The 18,718-nt window shown below is 47.0% G+C and overlaps 2 protein-coding genes across 6 annotated transcripts in view; one reads left to right on the forward strand and one right to left on the reverse strand.

Annotated features, from left to right (window-relative positions):
- Positions 1–11,016, reverse strand: part of RPUSD4 (RNA pseudouridine synthase D4) — a 33,719-nt gene extending 22,703 nt beyond the window's left edge. For all 3 annotated transcript variants that reach the window (XR_009866424.1, XM_062197318.1, XM_062197317.1), the window contains exons 1-6: positions 10,811–11,016; positions 10,316–10,481; positions 7,417–7,618; positions 2,219–2,312; positions 2,000–2,144; positions 331–428 (exon numbers count right to left, since the gene is read on the reverse strand). Coding sequence is in view for 2 of the 3 variants with exons in the window: in XM_062197318.1 (XP_062053302.1) it covers positions 331–428; positions 2,000–2,144; positions 2,219–2,312; positions 7,417–7,618; positions 10,316–10,481; positions 10,811–10,987 (882 nt within the window). In the remaining variant the exon portion in view is untranslated. The remainder of the gene's footprint in view (positions 1–330; positions 429–1,999; positions 2,145–2,218; positions 2,313–7,416; positions 7,619–10,315; positions 10,482–10,810) is intronic.
- Positions 11,017–11,090: 74 nt separating this feature from the next.
- FAM118B (family with sequence similarity 118 member B) overlaps positions 11,091–18,718 on the forward strand; it is a 52,044-nt gene continuing 44,416 nt past the window's right edge. For 2 of the 3 annotated variants that reach the window (XM_062197319.1, XM_062197323.1), the window contains exon 1: positions 11,091–11,176. The gene's annotated coding sequence lies outside the window, so the exon portion shown is untranslated. The remainder of the gene's footprint in view (positions 11,177–18,718) is intronic. The other variant, XM_062197320.1, reaches the window with a different exon arrangement.

An 18,718-nucleotide genomic window follows, 5' to 3' on the forward strand; every position in this document is an offset into this window, starting at 1 on the left:
AGGAGCTCTGGCCCTCCAAGAGGTTGGGCTGTAACATCACAGCATGAGGAAGGTCCACCACAGTTCTTTAGTAGCCACAAACAAGGCTGCTTTTAGCCTCCAGAAAGACTCCTTTCCTTTGCCCATGGCCTCCCAACAAAACCTGAGACCAAACAAAAGAAGCAGTAGGGTTTTGCTAACAGATCTGCAGCCCCCTGAGGACAGCAACTGACTGCTTCCAAGTGTCTCCAGAAGCTAGACAGCCAGTACCCCACCATGTCTGAAGACAATCAATACTTCCTTATTGTGATGTACTGTAGCGCTTGAACAAAGGGATTAAACCAATATTACCTGGGGAGCCAACCTATTCCAGTCTGAGTACTTGTGATCTCCAAGGATTGGGCACTCCAAACCAAAAGACAGGTGAACCCGAAGCTGATGTTTTATTCCTTTAAAAAAAAAAAAAAAAAAAAAGCAAGCTTATGAGGACTTACAGAATGCTCCACTGCTGGCACTGGTTGCAAATCGTATTAAATCAAAGCACAGTAAACCAGCAAAGTCCCAATTACAATCAGGTATGTAGAGTCATAATAAACTAGCCACACAGTGCCAGCCAACTTAAGAAATAAACATTATGAATACTCCAAGTACCCAACCCCATCACTGTTCCCTCTTTCTACCATAGATAACCATTATTAACTTGGCATCTACTATTACCTTGATTTTTTATAATTTTACTAAATTATGATAACATTGCTTTGTGCACTTTAAAACTATAGTAAAAACTGCAGAAAATTTCTCACTTCAGCTATTTTTAAGTATACAATTCAGAGGTATTAAATATTCACATAATTTTGTAATCATCACTACCAATCCGTCTCTAGAACTTTCTCACCTTCCCAAACTTAAACTCCGTACCCAGTGAACAGTAACTCCCCACCCTCCTCCTTCGAGCTTTTGGCCATTACAATTCTACTCCATGTTTCTCTGACTCTGATAACTTTAGGTACCTCATATGGGTGGAATCATACAGTGTCTGTCCTTTTGTATCTGGCTTATCTTACTTATGAGGTCACCTATATTGTAGCATGTGCCATTCATTTCCTTTAATTCATTTAAGGCTGAAAATAATATTCTACAGTATGCATATGCTACATTTTGTTTCTCCACGCCTCCCTCAATGGGCATTTAGGTTGTCTCCACCTTCTGGCTGTTTGGAATAATGCAACTATGAACAATGGATGTGGAAATGCGCTCCAGTCCTTGCTTTCCTCTTTTTAGTTATTTGAAAGGTGGAGCAACAGAGAGTGAGCAAGAGAGAGATGTCCCATCTGGCTGTTCACTCCCTAGATGCCCGCAACAGCCAGGGTTGGGCCAGTTGGAAGCCAGGAACCCCATCCAGGTCTCCCTCATGGGAGGCAGGGATCCAAACACATAAGCCACCATCTGCTGCCTTCCAGAGTACACATCAGCAGAAAGCTGTATCACAAGTGGAGGTGGCAGAAGAAGCTCTTGGCTCTTGGCTTCAGCTCTGACTGATGTGGCCATTTAGGGAGTGAGCCAATGGACTGAAGACCTTTCTCTCTGTCTCTGCCTCTCTCTGTCTGTAACTCTACCTCTCAAATAAATAAATAAAAACTTAAAAAAAAAAAAAAAGTGGAGGTGGAACTGGATCCCAGGCACTCCAGTAGGGGATGCAGGTGTTGCAAACAGAGACTTTAGTTGCCTGCCCCTTGCTTTTAATTCTTTTGCTTATATACCCAGAAGTGGAATTGCTAGATTAATTCAATGTGATTTTTTGAGGAATCCCTTTGCTTATTTTTAAATAAAGGTATTCTAACTATATTCTTCTGCTACACACAGTCGTCTGTCTAGCCAGCCTCGGATTAGCACCAGAAGCACATTCTCACCCAAGTCAGCTGCAGCTGCTCAGACAAGGGCTGTGCCCCATATGAGGCTCTGGGGGAGGCTGGACAGTATGGGTTACAACCTTCTCACTGCAGGATGGTGGCACCCTCACCAGTAATGGGCTGCAGCTCCAGGAGGGCAGAGGAGAGAGTGCTGCTGAGCACCTGGTACTGAGTCACAGCGAGGTGAGCATTCCGGCTGCTCCGCACTTTCACCATCTTCCCATTGTCCATGCGGTAGCTGGGGGACAGTGTCATCTGAAGCCAAAGAAACCAAGACATGATTTCCAAGAAAGAGCAGAAACCCATGCCCCAGGAGGCAGCTCACCCACCTTGTGGTGTTGCCGCTGGCCTTGCACCTCCTTCTCGATGATGGGAATATCCACAACTCCTGCCGAGGGCACAGGGACGTGCACAGTGATGGCCCTGGGGGTGACACACGGATCTCTGTGACAACCAGAGAAGCCAGGAAGGAGCTCCCAGGACTTGGCTGCCTAGAAAATTTCACACTGGAGTTTCACCATTAATGTGGTCATCTCTTATGATCGGAGAGACTCATGTGGTTCTCTGGCTATAGTGCTTAGCCTGGGAGCTGGCTACTCTTTACAAGCATTTCTTTTTTACTACCAAAGTCATATGTGTGAATTTTGAATATTTGGGAGAAAAAGAGAAAAATCTGTATGAATAACATGATCTTCTATTCCAGTCTTTTTAAAAATGGATATGTGCCATTAAAATTAAACTAGGATAATATGGTTTTATATCCTGCTTTTCTTTTTTAAATAATAAAAGATGTTCTGATCGCACACTAAGTGAACAAATAAAAGAACAGATGAATGAATGATTCTGATGAAAAACTCAAAAGACTACTCTTACCCTATTTGGAAGGTAGGTAAAACAGGAAGAAACAGTGCCCAACAAAGTCACAGGAGCCACAATTCAGTAACTCGCCCCAAATCACTTTTGTTGGTGGTCTCCTACTCATCACTGCACACAGGTGGAAGACTGAATGTAATCTGTCCTTAAACGTAAGGAGAGGTCCTTCTCCTGGTTACCAAGGGCCTATTGCAGAGACACTGACTGAGAAGTTAAAAATCCACTCAGACCAAACGTGCTACTTCACACGCTGTACACCTGCTTCACTGGGTGGCAGTTTGGCTGGTACCCAATACATTATATTTAAACTGAGTTGTGACTACCAAATTACCCTTTACATCATTGCCCCAAAATGTCCAGGCAGCAAATATTCACTGACTCCGGTAAGTATCAGATCCATATTGGACCAACAAGACAAAAACTCATGCGCTCAAGGAAGCCAAAGTTTAGTAAGAAATTCAAAAACAGAACCAGGATATACTAAGTCTGCTATTAGAGTTTAAGCCAGCAAATGCTAAGTGGTTGCCTGCTATGGTCTACTTCCAACTTCCACTTACTGTATCTAATATGAGAGACCCTCATGTACTGGGTGGGGGCCTACCTTTCCAGCATTACTTCCCATCATCCCCCACTCCAAACTGGACTGCAAGCCATACTCCTTTGTGCATGTCATTTCCATAATCTAGAACACATTTCTCTATCTCACCTACCAAACCTACTCATTCACCAAAGCCTAATTAATTGATGTGAATTCCTCCATGAAGACTGATAATGAAAATGGTTATCAAGTCTAAACCTTACAGACCGGCGCTGTGGTATAGCAGGTTAAACCATCTCCTGCAGCACCGGCATTTCATATGGACGCTGGTTCAAGTCTCGGCTGTTCCATTTCTGATCCAGCTCCCTGCTAATGCATCTGAGAAAGTAGAGGAGGATGGCCCAAGTACTTGGTCCCCTGCATTCATGTGGGAGACCCAGAAGAAGCTCCTGGCTCCTGGCTTCGGTCTGGCCCAGCCCTGGCCATTTGGGGAATGAACCTGCAGGTGGAAGACTTCTCTCTCTCTGCCTCTCTCCTTCTCTGTAACTCTGCCTTTCAAATAAATCAATTTTTTTTTTTTTTGACAGGCAGAGTGGATAGTGAGAGAGAGAGAGAGAGACAAAGGTCTTCCTTTTGCCGTTGGTTCACCCTCCAATGGCCTCCACAGCTGGTGCGCTGCGGCCGGCGCATTGTGCTGATCCGGAGCCAGGAGCCAGGTGCTTCTCCTGGTCTCCCATGTGGGTGCAGGGCCCAAGGACTTGGGCCATCCTCCACTGCACTCCCAGGTCACAGCACAGAGCTGGCCTGGAAGAGGGGCAACCGGGACAGAATCCGGCGCCCCGACCGGGACTAGAACCCAGTGTGCCGGCGCCGCAAGGTGGAGGATTAGCCTATTGAGCCGCGGTGCTGGCTCAAATAAATCAATCTAAAAAAAAAAAAAAAGGTCTAACCCTTCGTGGACTGCTGAGAGTTGAACTCAGATTTTTTTGAGTTCTTGGCTACTATGATGAACTCCTCCATTATCAATAATCTCTTATTATAGTGGCTCTGAAATTTAATTTCACAGAGTCATCCATGGAGCTATTTAAAAAAAGATGCCAATTCCACATTAAATAGACTAATGAATAAGAATCTACATGCATGGTCTAAAGTAGAGAGCTTTAAAGGGCTACCCAGATCACGAAGTATCTGAAAAATCTCTGAGACTGGGGCCAGCCTTGTGGCTCATCATGCTAAGCTGCTGCCTGCAACACTGGCATCCAATATCGGAGTGCCAGTTCAAGTCCTGGCTACTCCACTTCCAATCCAGCTCCCTGATAATGTGCTGAAGATGGCACAAGTACTTTGACCCCTGCTTCCCACATGAGACGAACAGGATAGAGTTTGTGGCTCTTGGTTTAGGCCTGGCAAAGACCTGCTTGCAGTAGCCATTCAGGGAGTGAACCAGTAGATGGAAGATCTCTCTCTTTCTGTCTCTCCCCCTCTCTCTGTGGCTCTGCATTTCAAATAAATAAAATTAAAAAAAAATAATAATAATCTGGGGGTTGCTCCACTTCTGATCCAGTTCCCTGCTGATGACCTGGGAAAAGCAGCAGGAGATGACCCCTGCCATCCATGTAGGAGACCTAGATAAAGCTCCTGGCTTCTGGATTTAGCCTGGTTCAGCCCTAGCCATTGTGGCCATCTGGGAGTGAACCAGTGGATGGAACTGCTCTCTCTAAAACTCTTTCAAATAAATAAATAAATAAATGAATAAAATGTAGTACAAGAAGGTTTAACATTTAAAAGTATAAAATGAATATACTTACAAATGAAATAGAAAATAATAGGGAATTTTAAAAAATAGGCAAAAGAAGTCTACTCCTGAGAATAAAACTAAAATTAAAAAAAAAAAAAAGGCTAATAAAGCATGAAAAGAGGGACTGGTGTTGTAGCTTAGCAAGTGAAGGTGTCACTTGTGACACAGGTATCTCATATCGAACTATTAGCTGGAGTCCCAGTTTTTTTCTTCTGACCCAGCTCCCTGCTAATGTGCCTGGGAAAGCAGTGCAGGAAGGCCCAAGTACCTGGGTCTCTACCAACCCATGTGGGAGACCTGGATGGAGTTTTGGGGTCCTGGTTTCAGCCTGGACCAACCCCAGCTGTTGCAGCCATTTGGGGAGTGAACCAGCAGATGAAAGATCTCTATCCCTATCTCTCTGTCACTCTGCCTTTCAAATAAATAAATCTTTTAAAAAAATAAAAAATGAACAGGATAAGCACCTGGCTCCTGCCATCGGATCAGCGCAGTGCGCCGGCCGCAGCACACCTACTGCGGCGGCCACTGGAGGGTGAACCAACTGCAAAGGGAAGACCTTTCTCTGTCTCTCTCTCACTGTCCACTCTGCCTGTCAAAAAAATAAAAAAAAAAAAAAAAAAAAAAAAAAAAGAAGGGAGTCAACATCATTAGCACACAGAAAAATGGCAATTACATTTTTTTTAACCCATCAGAGTGGCAAACCTTTAAAAAACGCTTTGGTTGGCATAGAGGGAGGAGGGTACTAATTATGACTGGTGGGAATGTAAAAGGACACAATCTATTATTGAATAAAAAAAGATCTATTTTATGGGCCAGCGTTGTGGCATAGCAGGTTAAGCTGCAGCCTATGACAAAGGTATCCCATAAGCCTTTTCCAGGTCTCCCACATGGGTGGCAGGGTCCCAAGCACTTGGGCTATCCTCCAGCTGTTTTCCCAGGCATATTAGCAGGGAGCTAGATTGGAAGTAGAACAGCAAGGACTTGAACCAGCACTCATGAGGCTTAACCTGATGTATCACAGTGACCCTTTGACCCACCAAATTCATTTCTAGGAGTTTACTTGATGATAAATTCATATATTCTTTGAAATAGGCTCTGAAAAATGAGAGATTAACTAAACGTCCATCCATACACTGGAACACCACAGAGCCATTAAAAAAGGAGACAGCTCCTATGGGGCAGGCATTTAGCCTAATGGTTAAGACATGGGCTGAGACATTCATGTCCCACATCAAAGTCCCTGGGTTTAACACCTAGCTCCAGCTCCTGACTCTTGCATCCTGTTCATGTAGACCCTGGGAGGCGGTGGTGATGGCTCAAGTCATATGGTTCCTGCCACTCATGAGGGAAACCTGCATTGCTTTCCCAGGTCTGGGCTGTGGCCCCAGCCCAGTCTCAGTTGTTGTAGGCATCTAGGGAGTGATCCAGCAGACAGGAACTTTCTCTGTCTCTCAAGTAATTTAAGAAAGTAGTAGAGCTATATGCATAACACAGAAAGATTCTCCAAGACACAGTTAGAAATAATATTAAGTTGTACAACGTGTGTGTGTGTGTGTTACAGATACACTGAGGCCGTAAACAGTAGACTTGAACATAAAAGCACTGAGAACTAGAAGAATGAAATATAAACTGATCATGGGGATTGCCACGACAAAGAAAGAGACCTCATAGCAAAGTGGACAGATTCTCCAGGGATTTTTTTGCTTTTGTTTTTTGTTATCTTTGTTATTTGACTATTTTAGCACAGGTATGAAATCACAAGAGTATTATTTGTATAACAAATTTTTGATAATTTTTATGTACAGTACAGACTTAATATTTGAAACACCAAAGTTGTATCACATACTTTTTTTTTTTTTTTTTTTACAGGCAGAGTGGATAGTGAGAGAGAGAGACAGAGAGGAAAGTCTTCCTTTTTGCCGTTGGTTCACCCTCCAATGGCCGCTGGGGCCAGCGTATCTCGCTGATCCGAAGCCAGGAGCCAGGTACTTCTCCTGGTCTCCCATGTGGGTGCAGGGCCCAAGGACTTGGGCCATCCTCCACTGCCTTCCCAGGCCATAGCAGAGAGCTGGCCTGGAAGAAGGGCAACCGGGATAGAATCCGGTGCCCCGACTGGGACTAGAACCCGGTGTGCCGTCGCCGCAAGGCGGAGGATTAGCCTGTTAAGCCACAGTGCTGGATGCTTATATACTTTTTATATCCTCATTAAGGTATGGTGCCTTCAACTAGTATTACAGGAGTTCCTGCTACATAACACAAACACATGAAAGGGATGCCTCCATTTACATCCCTTCTACTGCCACGCATGGGCCACTTACCAGTATTTTTTGACCACCTGGCGCGTTCGAAACAACTCTTGGACTTGATGTGCCATTTCCTTCTCCCAAGTCAACACCATCACGCCTGTGGTTTCTTTGTCCAGCCGGTGGCACAGATGCAAGGGTTCTGCCTTCTGGCCGCGAAGCATCTTTGCCAAGATAGGCAGCACATCACTGATACACAGCCGGACCCCAGGGCCACCTTCACAGGGAAAAGCCAGAGGTTTGAGTACCCAGGAAGATCTCATCCAGCAACTCTTCTAGAGAAAAAAAGCCCCTACTAAATAAACAGTCAGTGTTTTCTACAGTGAGAGTACTAACGTGGCTTAGTGATTAGCAACACTCCTGTGTCTAGGAAGCTTGGAAATGGGAACCTCTGGCCTCCAACCCAGACTAATTCAAACCTGCATTTTAACAAAGCATTCATGAGATTCAAAAGTATATTAAAAGGGCTGGCGCTGTGGCATAGTGGGTAAAGGCGCTGCCTGCAGTGCTGGCATTCCATATGGGCATTGGTTTGAGTCCCAGCTGTTCCACTTCTCATCCAGCTCTCTGCTGTGGTCTGGGAAAGCAGTAGAAGATGGCCCAAGTCCTTGGGCCCCTGCACCCGCAAGGGAGACCTCATGGAAGTTCTTGGCTCCTGGCTTCAGATCGGCTCAGCCCTGGCCATTGCAGCCCTCTGGGGAGTGAATCAGGAGATGGAGGAGCTCGATCTCTCTCTCTCTGCCTCTCAAATAAAAAAATAAATTTTTAAAAAGCATATTAAAGAATGAGAAGCACAGTCCTAGAGCATGTGGCATTCTTATTAGACACACCTGGCAAGACCTTGGGCCCTCCTGTGGCATTATAGGAGAGCGGTTAAGAAGATGGGGTTGGGGGCCAGCACTGTGGCATAGTGGGTTAAAGCCCCAGCCTGCAGCACTGGTATCCCATGTGGCACTGGTTTGCGTCCTGGTTGCTCCTCTTCCAATTTAGCTCTCTGCTATGGCCTGGGAAAGCAGTGGAAAATGGCCCAGGTCCTTGGGCCCCTGCACCGTGTGAGAGACCTGGAAGAAGCTCCTGGTTTCTAGCTTCGGGTCGGGTCAGCTCAGCTCTGGCCACTGCGGTCATTTGGGGAGTGAACCAGCGGAATGGAAGACCTCTCTCTCTGGTTCTACCTCTCTCTGTAACTCTGTCTCAAATAAATAAATTCTTTTAAAAAAAAAAAAAAAGAAGAAGAAGAAGAAGAAGAAGATGGGCTTGGGGATTAGGCATTCCTGGGTTCTAGTTCACTCACATGCCATTTGACCTTGGACAGATTACTGCTTTCATTCTTTTTCTTCATGTACGATCAATTCCACACTTCCCCCAAAGCATCATGTTCTAGCTATAACATGCTTTTTCCCTCCGCAACACAAATTCTTTTTTTTTTTTTTCTCTTTTCTTTTTTTTTTTTGACAGGCAGAGTGGACAGTGAGAGAGTCAGAGAGAAAGGTCTTCCTTTTGCCGTTGGTTCACCCCCAATGGCCGCTGCGGCCGGCACCCCGCACTGATCCGAAGCCAGGAGCCAGGTGCTTCTCCTGGTCTCCCATGTGGGTGCAGGGCCCAAGCACTTGGGCCATCCTCCACTGCACTTCCAGGCCACAGCAGAGAGCTGGACAGAAAGAGGAGCAACGGAGCGACCGGGACTAGAACCCGGTGTGCCGGCACCGCAGGCAGAGGATTAGCCTATTGAGCCGCAGCACCGGCCAAATTCTTTTTTTCTATCAATCTTCCCTGACTCAACTCGGCTGTTCCCAACAACTACATTCAACATTTACTCAAGGACATCTGAGTGTCTATTCAGTTCCAGGCACTCTGGAGTTTTTATGTTGGGTACACACTAATACACAAATACCCATTCCTTTCATTTTTTTCCTTTTGTTATATATTATTTTCTCTTCCCTAGTTTTGTTGGAAACTGACCTGAAGGCCAAAAGCACAGTTTTTTTATTTCTCTGCAGCGATCCCTGTGCGGGCCTGCACACACGGAGTATCTTGGGCAATCACTGCTGACTGTCCACAGTTCAGAAGGTGAGAACTGTCTTACTTATCTGTGCATCCTCAACGGTGTCTCTTCTTTTTCTTTTTATTTATTTATTTATTTGAAAGTCAGTGCCGGTGCCGTGTTTCAACAGGCTAATCTTCCGCCTTGCAGCGCCGGCACACTGGGTTCTAGTCCCGGTCGGGGCGCCGGATTCTGTCCCGGTTGCCCCTCTTCCAGGCCAGCTCTGTGCTGTGACCCGGGAGTGCAGTGGAGGATGGCCCAAGTCCTTGGGCCCTGCACCCACATGGGAGACCAGGAGAAGCACCTGGCTCCTGGCTTCGGATCAGCGCGGTGCGCTGGCTGCAGCACACCGGCCGCAGCGTCCATTTGGGGGTGAACCAACAGAAAAGGATGACCTTTCTCTCTGTCTCTCTCTCACTGTCCACTCTGCCTGTCAAAAAAATAAAAAAAAGTCAGTTACAAAGAGATAGGAGAGGGAGAGAGGGAGGGAGGGGAGAGGGGGAGGGGGGGAGGGGGGAGAGGGGGAGGGGGGAGAGGGGGAGGGGGGAGAGGGGGAGGGAGAGAGAGGTCTTCCATCCGCTAGTTCACTTCCCAATTGGCCGCAATGGCTGGAGCTGCACGGATCCAAGGCCAGGGGCCAAGAGCCGGGAGCTTCTTCTGGGTCTCCCACATGGGTGCTGGGGCTTCAGGCCAGGGCGTTAACCCATTGCACCACAGCGCCGGCCCTCACTCAATAGTGTCTTAGATAGGCTAACACTCTGCAAAGCCTCGATTAACCTGAAAGCAAGGGTTTGGGGCTGGTGTGTCAGCGTTGCCTCCGGCAGCGCAAAGCAGCAGCAGCAGCTCCCCGCCCCTTTCCCACAGGGCCCTTACCGTGCACAGGCAGACCATAGGGCTTGCTGATGACCACAAGGTCCTTGTCCTGGTGGAGGATCCCTCGGCTCAGTGCCTTGGCAAGCACGTTCGGGTGGACTCGCTGCAGCTGCTTTGTGAATCGCGCTAACTCTCGCACCCTCCGCTGAACAGGGTTTGTGGGCACCTGGGGAGACGACAGCAGCAGCAGCAGGGGAAACGCCTGGTGAGGAAGGCTGGGAAGGGGTGCCTCTGCCTCCCGCTCGCACCTTCCTCGGTACCTCGAGCGCGTGGGTAGTTCACGTCCTGCCTGCGTACCCACGCGGGGGTCAGGGCTGAGCCTGGCAGAAGCTGAGGATCCAGGCCGCGGGAAGACACCGCTCCCCTCCGCTTTCTCCCCGCTGTCCCACCATCTGTCCTCAACACCTACTTACTATCCGTCAGAGGACCCTCCGGCCTCTCTCCCCGCCAGGGAAACCGGTGAGCGCACTGCCTCTCGGGAGTTGTGGTCCTCACCCGCTCCTTCAGCTTTTCTTCCCGTTTCTGGGCTCGGAGCTTCTCCGCTAATCGTTGAGCATCCAGGGGCCTAGACGCAGCAGCGGCTGAACAAAATGGTTTTGAGACGACAGGGAAGAGACTCCCCAAACGACCCCTGGCCCGGAGGCCGGACGCACCACAACCAAGCACCGCCATCTTGAAAGGAGGGCGGGGTAAAGCCAACGCACGTGGAGCACAGTGACGTAAGGAAGGCCGGGGTGGGCGTGCCTTGTGGGTCACGTGGGAGGGGCCGGGCTTGGTCGAGTCACGTGGGGCGGGGCGCGCTCTGTGCGGCTGCGCCAGCCGGTAGCTGCAGCTGGAGCGGTGGCGTTTGGAGGAGACGCGGTGAGTGTGTAGGGAAGCCGGGCTGGGGCTGGGAAATGCTGGTCCCTCAACCCTTGAACGTTGTCCGCATCCCCGCGATTTCCCTTTTCGGAGAGCACTGCCGTGGGGAACGTTTCTCCGTTTGGGACACGATCCCACTCAAAAACACCTCCCCGCCCCCGCGCCCCCTTAGAAGCCGTGCCCCATAACCGCTCGCCCTAGAGCCGTCCTGGTCACCTACCTCGTCCCTCTTGGCAACCGCATCTCCCCAGGCCCGCGTCGTGTCCCGGCGCGCTTCCTTGCCGCTCGACCTTCGGAGATGCCCGGATCTCAGCAGCCTCTCCAGCCTCACCTTCCGACTCTCGGCGTCTTTGTTTGACGGCGGAACCTGTCCACCCTTAACCGGGGTTGGCGACCTCTTCCTTATCCAGAGTCCCTAGTCCACAGCCTTCTTCTGCCCTCCCTCAAGCAGTCATTCCTGGGGGTCTCTTCTCCCCGCGCTCTCCCGGCTCCTCCCGGAGCACAGACCTTCGCTTCTCCCTCTTGCTCGCTTGCTTTTTTTCCTCTTCGTAGTTTGCAACCGCCCCAAACCCCTCTCTCCGTCTCTTACAAGACGCGATGTTGGGACGCCCGAGCCCGAGCTGCAAGGCGATTTCCTCTGATTGCACTACGGGTGGCTGGGAAGAGGAACATCTGTTTGGGATGGGAATGTTAAAACTACCCTGGGAAATAGCATGCCCGGTGTTAGGAAGCACGCTAATGCGGAGGTCTGACCGAATGTCTTGACAGTTAATGGGTCTGAATTGACACAGAGGGCACGGTGTTTAGAAAGTGCCTAGAATGAAGCCTGCTCAGGGGTCGAGGAGCAGACACTTGAATTAGGTTTGGCTCCTACCTCTCCAAAAGGGATTGACAGAAGGGAGCCATATTGAGCAGGAGCTACCCTGTGGAAGACTTCTCTAAGGAGGTGTGATGAGCAGGAGGGAGTCTTTGAAGCCTCTTAAAAGTGGAATTCTAGATTTGGTTCTCAGCTGAAATGCAGGGCAGATTGAAAAGGAAAGAGTTTGGTAGCTGGTAGCGGGGAGACCAGCCACGTGCTGCAGTCTGGGTGGTCAGTGATGAGGTCATGCTCCGTCCCCTGGTCTTTCTCCCCCCTGCAGTGTACTTACACTGTCCCCTGAGTTTGAGGTGATTATGAGTTATGCTGCTGGTCTGTGAGTCCTTTGAGTCCTTTTTTTTTTTTTTTTTTTATCCTCACACCTGGTACGTAGTAAACTCACAAATATTTGTTAGATGGCTTTAGTGCCTCCTGGGTGTGTGTTAGGTGAGTCTGGAGATTGTGAGTGTTCTTACTTCTGTCAGCCTTTGACCTGAAGAGTGAAGGTAGGGGTGAATCTGTTTGTAAGGAGTGGGAAAGAAGGCTTGAGCACATTTCCATAGGAGGCAGGTGATCTGATGTAAATGGCAAGAGCCCCAAGGGAGACTAAAAGCAACCTGTGTATCTCCTGTTTTATTTCTGCAAATTCACAGCTGGGGCATAGATCTAGAAAAGTTCAGAAATTCCACCATAAACAAGTTACCTTTTTCTGATATGACCCAGACCCAGGCTCTGATTTCACTCATCTGTTGTAATTCACTCGTTCCTTAGGTGCCTAGAGCCCCCTTTTCCAAAGACTCTGAAATTCAGATCATTACATTCATTGCAGGACTTTCAAGGTTTTGGAAGGGTAAGGGGTGCTGGGAGAACATGGTTCAGCATCACCCTTTCCTCTGGCTTTCAAGAATCAACACTGTTCTTGCAGAACTGGCCGGAGACAAAATGAGAAACCCATTCATATGTCACCGCCAGCGATGCAGGCTGTGTCCTCGAGTTTCAAGACACACACTGTAGGGCTAAAGACTAAAAACACTGCTCACTTTTTTTACTAGAGAAGGAAGGCTTACGTTGTTCTTGTTGAAACTGGTAAGAGAAATGTGAAGAATGCAGTGGTTTTTTTGCTTGGTAGCCCAGGACAGCTTTAGCCAGTGTGGATGCAGAAGTTACAGCTTCCTTAATATTTCTTCCCTGAGTCTAGGCAATTGGTGATTTAGAGCTCCGAGTGTGAAGGATTTATGCAAATATCATGTCTGTGTGTGTGTGTGTTTATCTCCTTAATGCCTTCTTCCTCTTCCTCATTCAACTGATGGATGCTATTTTAGCCTGTTCATATTTCTACATCTGCACCCATCTCGCGTTCTCTTACTGGCTGGGGACTCCTCTTGTCTGATCTGTTTTTATAAGGAAGGAAATTCTGTTAGTGGTGTTTCATTCTTACAGAGTACAGCTCTGTTCAAACATGACTTGTTTACATAGATTTTGATCAAGCCCAATATGTGCCCCTAAAATAACCATAATAAAGAACCTGGTAGCTTGCTTTGAAGGTATTTCCTCGTCTATGCAGAAACAAAAAAGTCGCCTTAGTATTTCACAAAAATAAACAAGAACTTGTAAAGGAACTTATATATATATTTAAGTATCACAAATTTAAAGTTAATTAGTGGAATAAAGCTAAATTGCAGTTCTCAAACAGTGATTTGCTAGTTGCAGATTAACAAGAGAGTCTGCTTCCTTGAAGAGCAGGAAGTGCTTGGACATTGTTTTATGGTTTTAGAAAGATTAAAAGTCACATTTAGCAGGAACTGTCTGGAGGTATCCTGGAAAGTCAGTCTTTGGAGCCAGGAGCTCTGGAGACTAGTTCCTGTTCAGCTGAAATGAAGAAATAATTTGGGCTTCAGGTTGTTTGTTTTTGTTTGTTTGTTTGTTTGCCATTTAAAAGATGAGCTTTGGAGCAGGTGCTGTGGTATAGCTGGCTAAGCTGATGCCTGCAATGCTGGCATTCCTTATGGACACCAGTTCAAGTCCCAACTGCTCCACTCCCAATCCAGCTCTCTGTTAATGGCCTGGGAAAGCAGTGGAAGATGACTGAAGTGCTTGGGCCCCTTCAGTCACTTGGGAGACCTGGAATTAGCTCCTGGCTTTGGCCTGCCCAACCCCAGCCGTTGTAGCCATTTGGGCAGTAAACCACCTGATGGAAGGAAGACCTCTATCTCTGTCTCTCCTCTCTCTCTGTAACTCTTTCAAATAAATAAATAAATCTTTAAAAAAAAAAATGAGCTTTACAGCTCTAAACTCCTATTCTATGAAAATTTTCTGCTGACACTTAAGTACTTCATTTTCTTTTTTCTTTCTTTCTTTTTTTTTTTTTTTCCTGACAGGCAGAGTTTGAGAGAAAGGTCTTCCTTCCGTTGGTTCACTTCCCAAATGGCCGCTATGGCCGGCTCTGCACCGATCTGGAGCCAGGAGCCAGGTGCTTCCTCTGGGTCTCCCATGTGGGTGCAGGGCCCAAGCACTTGGCCCATCCTCCACTGCTTTCCCGGGCCATAGCAGAGAGCTGGACTGGAAGAGGGGCAACCGGGACTAGAACCTGGTGTGCCGGCACCGCAGGCGGAGGATTAGCCTAGTGAGCTGCGGCACCAGCCAGTACTTCATTTTCAATATTAACAAATGAAGTGTTTTTCAAACTTATCTAGAGTACATTTAGCATTGATACAGAGAGTCCAATTGTGCTTCTGTCTCCAGAATTTTACTTTAGGCCACTGAGCTAACATTTATATTTGGAGGTCATTTCATTGAGTAATGTAGGAATAAAAAGATTTCCTAAGTGAGGTGTAGGAGGGGGTGCAAATTATATATAGCAGAGGTGAGAACTGTAGAAAGCCTGCAGATGCGACTCGAAAGTCAATAAATCTGTAGCAAGCTAATTTTTAAGTTGATAATTTTGTGTGGCTCACAAATAATGTAAATATCCAGATTGCCCTTGCCAACAACAACAACAACAAAAAGTTTGCCCACCTTTGCTATGTAGTATAGACCTGAGAGGTGAATATTAGGTCTTTTTTCCAAATAGTCGTTTTGATTCCATCATACTATTGCCTCTCAGTAGCCTTTATTTAGCTTTCGAGTAATGAACAATGCAGATCTAGCTTAAACCAGTGCTTCCCAAGCTTTTATCATATGGTGCTTTTGGAAGTCATTGTCCTATCACTGGAGAAAATTGGAGATGGCCTTTAGAAGGCAGCTGACCCTGGGAGCTCTCGTCTTCCATGGTCTCAAAGGCTTGGGAGGTAGATCCCCACCCTGTGACCTGTCTGCCCATTGGGAAGGTCAGCTTTCCACTTGGAAGATCTTTGATCTAACTCTGCCTAAATGTGAAGAGGAACTGTATCATTGGTTTCTTATCTGTTTTGCACTTATGTGCCTCTGTGCTCTTGGCCAGTTTATATTTAAAGTCCATACTTGTTCTTACAAAGTGCCCTTTCTCAGGGAGTTAACTGGTAAAGACATGGAAAATGCCGCTGGTCATGATGTCTTGACCCTGTTAGGTTATGGTCTAGCTTGGTCTGCTAGTTTAGAGTACATAGAGGGAAGATCAGCCTACCAGGAGCATGTGAATTTCTTTACGTAGTTTATTTTATGTGTTCCAGTATAAAAGTAATACTGATAGAAAATGTGAAAAAAGTAGAGCCAAGAGGGTGCATGTTTAACCTAGCAGTTAAGAGGCCCTCAGCCCACATCAGAATGCCTGGATTGAATACTCAGTTCCTGCGAATGGAGGACGTCAGAGGCAGTGATAATGGCCCGTGTAGTTGTGTTCCTGCCACCCAGGTGGGAGATAAGGATTGAGTTCCTTTGCCTTTGACCTGGCCCAGCCTGGACCTTGTGGACATTTGGGGGGTGAACCAGCAGATTGGAGCATTCTCTCCCTCTGCTCACTTTGCTTCCTCTCAAATTTAAAATAAATAAATAAATAAATAATAATGAAGTGGGAAGAAAGCATACCTAGTTCTTTCCCCAAAATATGTTAATATCATTTCCCCAGGTCTTTTTCACTCTACTTTTTCTGAAGTTGTAGAAAGTTTCAGACATTTGCAGAAATAGAGCAAGGTACTGTGATGACATCCCCCCCACCTCGTGTTGTACCTTTAACCCAGTGTCTTCTGCTGGCACCCTACGTGGGTCAGTCTTGTTCTACAGCACCCCAAACCCTGTTCTGGCCTCCAGATGGTTGTGAAGCAAATCCTACATATCACCTCATTTGTAAAAGATAAGGATTCATTGACTTTTTTTATTTTATTTTTTTATTTTTATTTTTATTTATTTATTTATTTATTTTGACAGGCAGAGTGGACAGTGAGAGAGAGAGAGAAAGGTCTTCCTTTTGCCGTTGGTTCACCCTCCAATGGCCGCCGTGGTAGGCGCGCTGCGGCCGGCGCATGGCGCTGATCCGATGGCAGGAGCCAGGTGCTTCTCCTGGTCTCCCATGGGGTGCAGGGCCCAAGTACTTGGGCCATCCTCCACTGCACTCCCTGGCCACAGCAGAGAGCTGGCCTGGAAGAGGGGCGATTCATTGACTTTTAAAAAAAAATATTTATTTATTTTCATTTACTTGAAAGGCAGAGTAACAGGGAGAAGGTGAGGGAAAGAGGTCTTCTATCCACTGGTTTACTCCCAAAATGCATGCAACAGCCAGGGCTGGGCCAGGCCAAAGCCAGGAGCCTAGGACTTCATCTCGGTTTCCCATGTGGGTGGCAGGAGCCCAGGCACTTTGATGATCGTTCACTCCTCCCAGGATGCATTAGCAGAGAGCTGGATTGGAAGCAGTCTCTGACCCTCTAATATGAGATGCAGGAGTGACTTAACCCATTGGGCCACAATGCCCACCTCAAGGACTTTTTTTTTTTTTTTTTTTTTTTTTTTTTACAGGCAGAGTTAGAGCGAAAGGTCTTCCTTTTTCATTTGGTTCACACACACACACACACACACACACCCCAGTGGCCTCCACGGCCAGTGTGTTGCGGCCAGCGTGCTGCGCTGATGGGAAGCCAGGAGCCAGGTGCTTTCCCCTGGTCTCCCATGTGAGTGCACGGCCCAAGCACTTGGGCCATCCTCCACTGCCTTCCTGGGCCACAGCAGAGAGCTGGCCTGGAAGAGGAACAACTGGGACAGAATCCGGGGTGCCGGTGCCACAGGCGGAGGATTAGCCTATTGAGCCCAGTGCCGGCCACTTTTTTTTTTTTTTAATGTATGCATTATTTAATTGTTTGAAAGGCAGAGTTACAGAGATAGAGACAGACAGATACAGAAGTCTTCTATGTGCTGGTTCACTCCCCAAATAACTACAACAGCCAGGGCTGGGCCAGGCCAAAGCCAGGAGCCTGGGCTTCCATCCAGGTTTCCCACATGGGTGGCAGGGGCTCGAGCACTTAGGCCGTCTTCTGCTGTTTTCTCAGGCGCGTAATCCGGGAGCTGGATTGGAAGTGGAGCACATGGGTCTCAAACCAGTGCTCATAGGAGTGCCGGCCAGCAGCTTAACCCACTGCACCACCTTGCTGGCACTGCAAGGACTTGTTTGTAATATAACCACAGCAACATGATCACATCTTAAAAACAAAACAACCCATCAGTGTATAGGTTTCCCATTCCCCTCCCCCCTCTTTTTCTTTAATTTTTAGCAGTTGATTAGTTTGATCAGGCTCCAAGAAAGAGCCACGTATCATGCATACACTTTTATTTTTTAAAAAATATTTATTTATTTTATTTGGAAGGTAGAGTGAGAGAGGGAGAAACAGAAATCTGCCATCTGCTGGTTTATTTACTACCCATATGGCTGCATGGGCCATGCTGAAGCTAGGGATTGGGAACTCCATCCTGGTCTCCCACGTGGATGGCAGGTTCCCAAGCACTTGGGCCATCTTCTTCTACCTCCCCAGATGCAGTAGCAGGAAGCTGGATTGGAAACAGAGCAACGGAAACTTGAACCTGCATCCAATATAGGATGCCAGAGTCACAAACGGAGTCTTAACCCACTGCACCACAATGTTGGTCTCCATGAATATGCTTTTTAAAAAATTTTATAAATTTTATTCATTATACAAGTTTCATGTATTTCATATATACAGGTTTAGGAACATAGTGATACTTCCCACCTTACCCTCCCTCTCCCTCATGCTCCAACCCTTCTTCCTCCTCCCTCTCCCATTCCCACTCTTAATTTTTACCAAGATCTATTTTCAGTTTACTTAATGATAGTAAAGTTAATCCTATACTGAGTAAAAGAGTTCAACAAATAGTGTGGAGGAAAAAAATGCTGTTCCTCAGTGGAAGAAACAAGTCTGTAAACAATCATGGAATCTCAGAATGTCCATTTCACTCTGATGCATTGCATGTTAGGTGCTCTGTTAGTTACCTGGGATCAGGGAAAACATGATGTCTGTCTTTTTGGGACTAGCTTATTTCACTAAGTATAATGGTTTCTGATTGCGTCCATCTTGTTGCAAAAGACAGGATTTCATTTTTTTTAACAGCTGAATAGTATTCCATAGTGTATATATACCATAATTACTTTATCCAAGTTGATTGACATCTGGATTGATTCCATATCTTAACTTTTGTGAATTGTTCTATAATGAACATGAGGGGGTACAGATAACTCTTTAATATGCTGATTTCTTTTGGTTTGGGAA

Source organism: Lepus europaeus, chromosome 7 (genome assembly GCF_033115175.1).
Source record: "Lepus europaeus isolate LE1 chromosome 7, mLepTim1.pri, whole genome shotgun sequence".
Classification (NCBI taxonomy): Eukaryota; Metazoa; Chordata; class Mammalia; order Lagomorpha; family Leporidae; genus Lepus; species Lepus europaeus.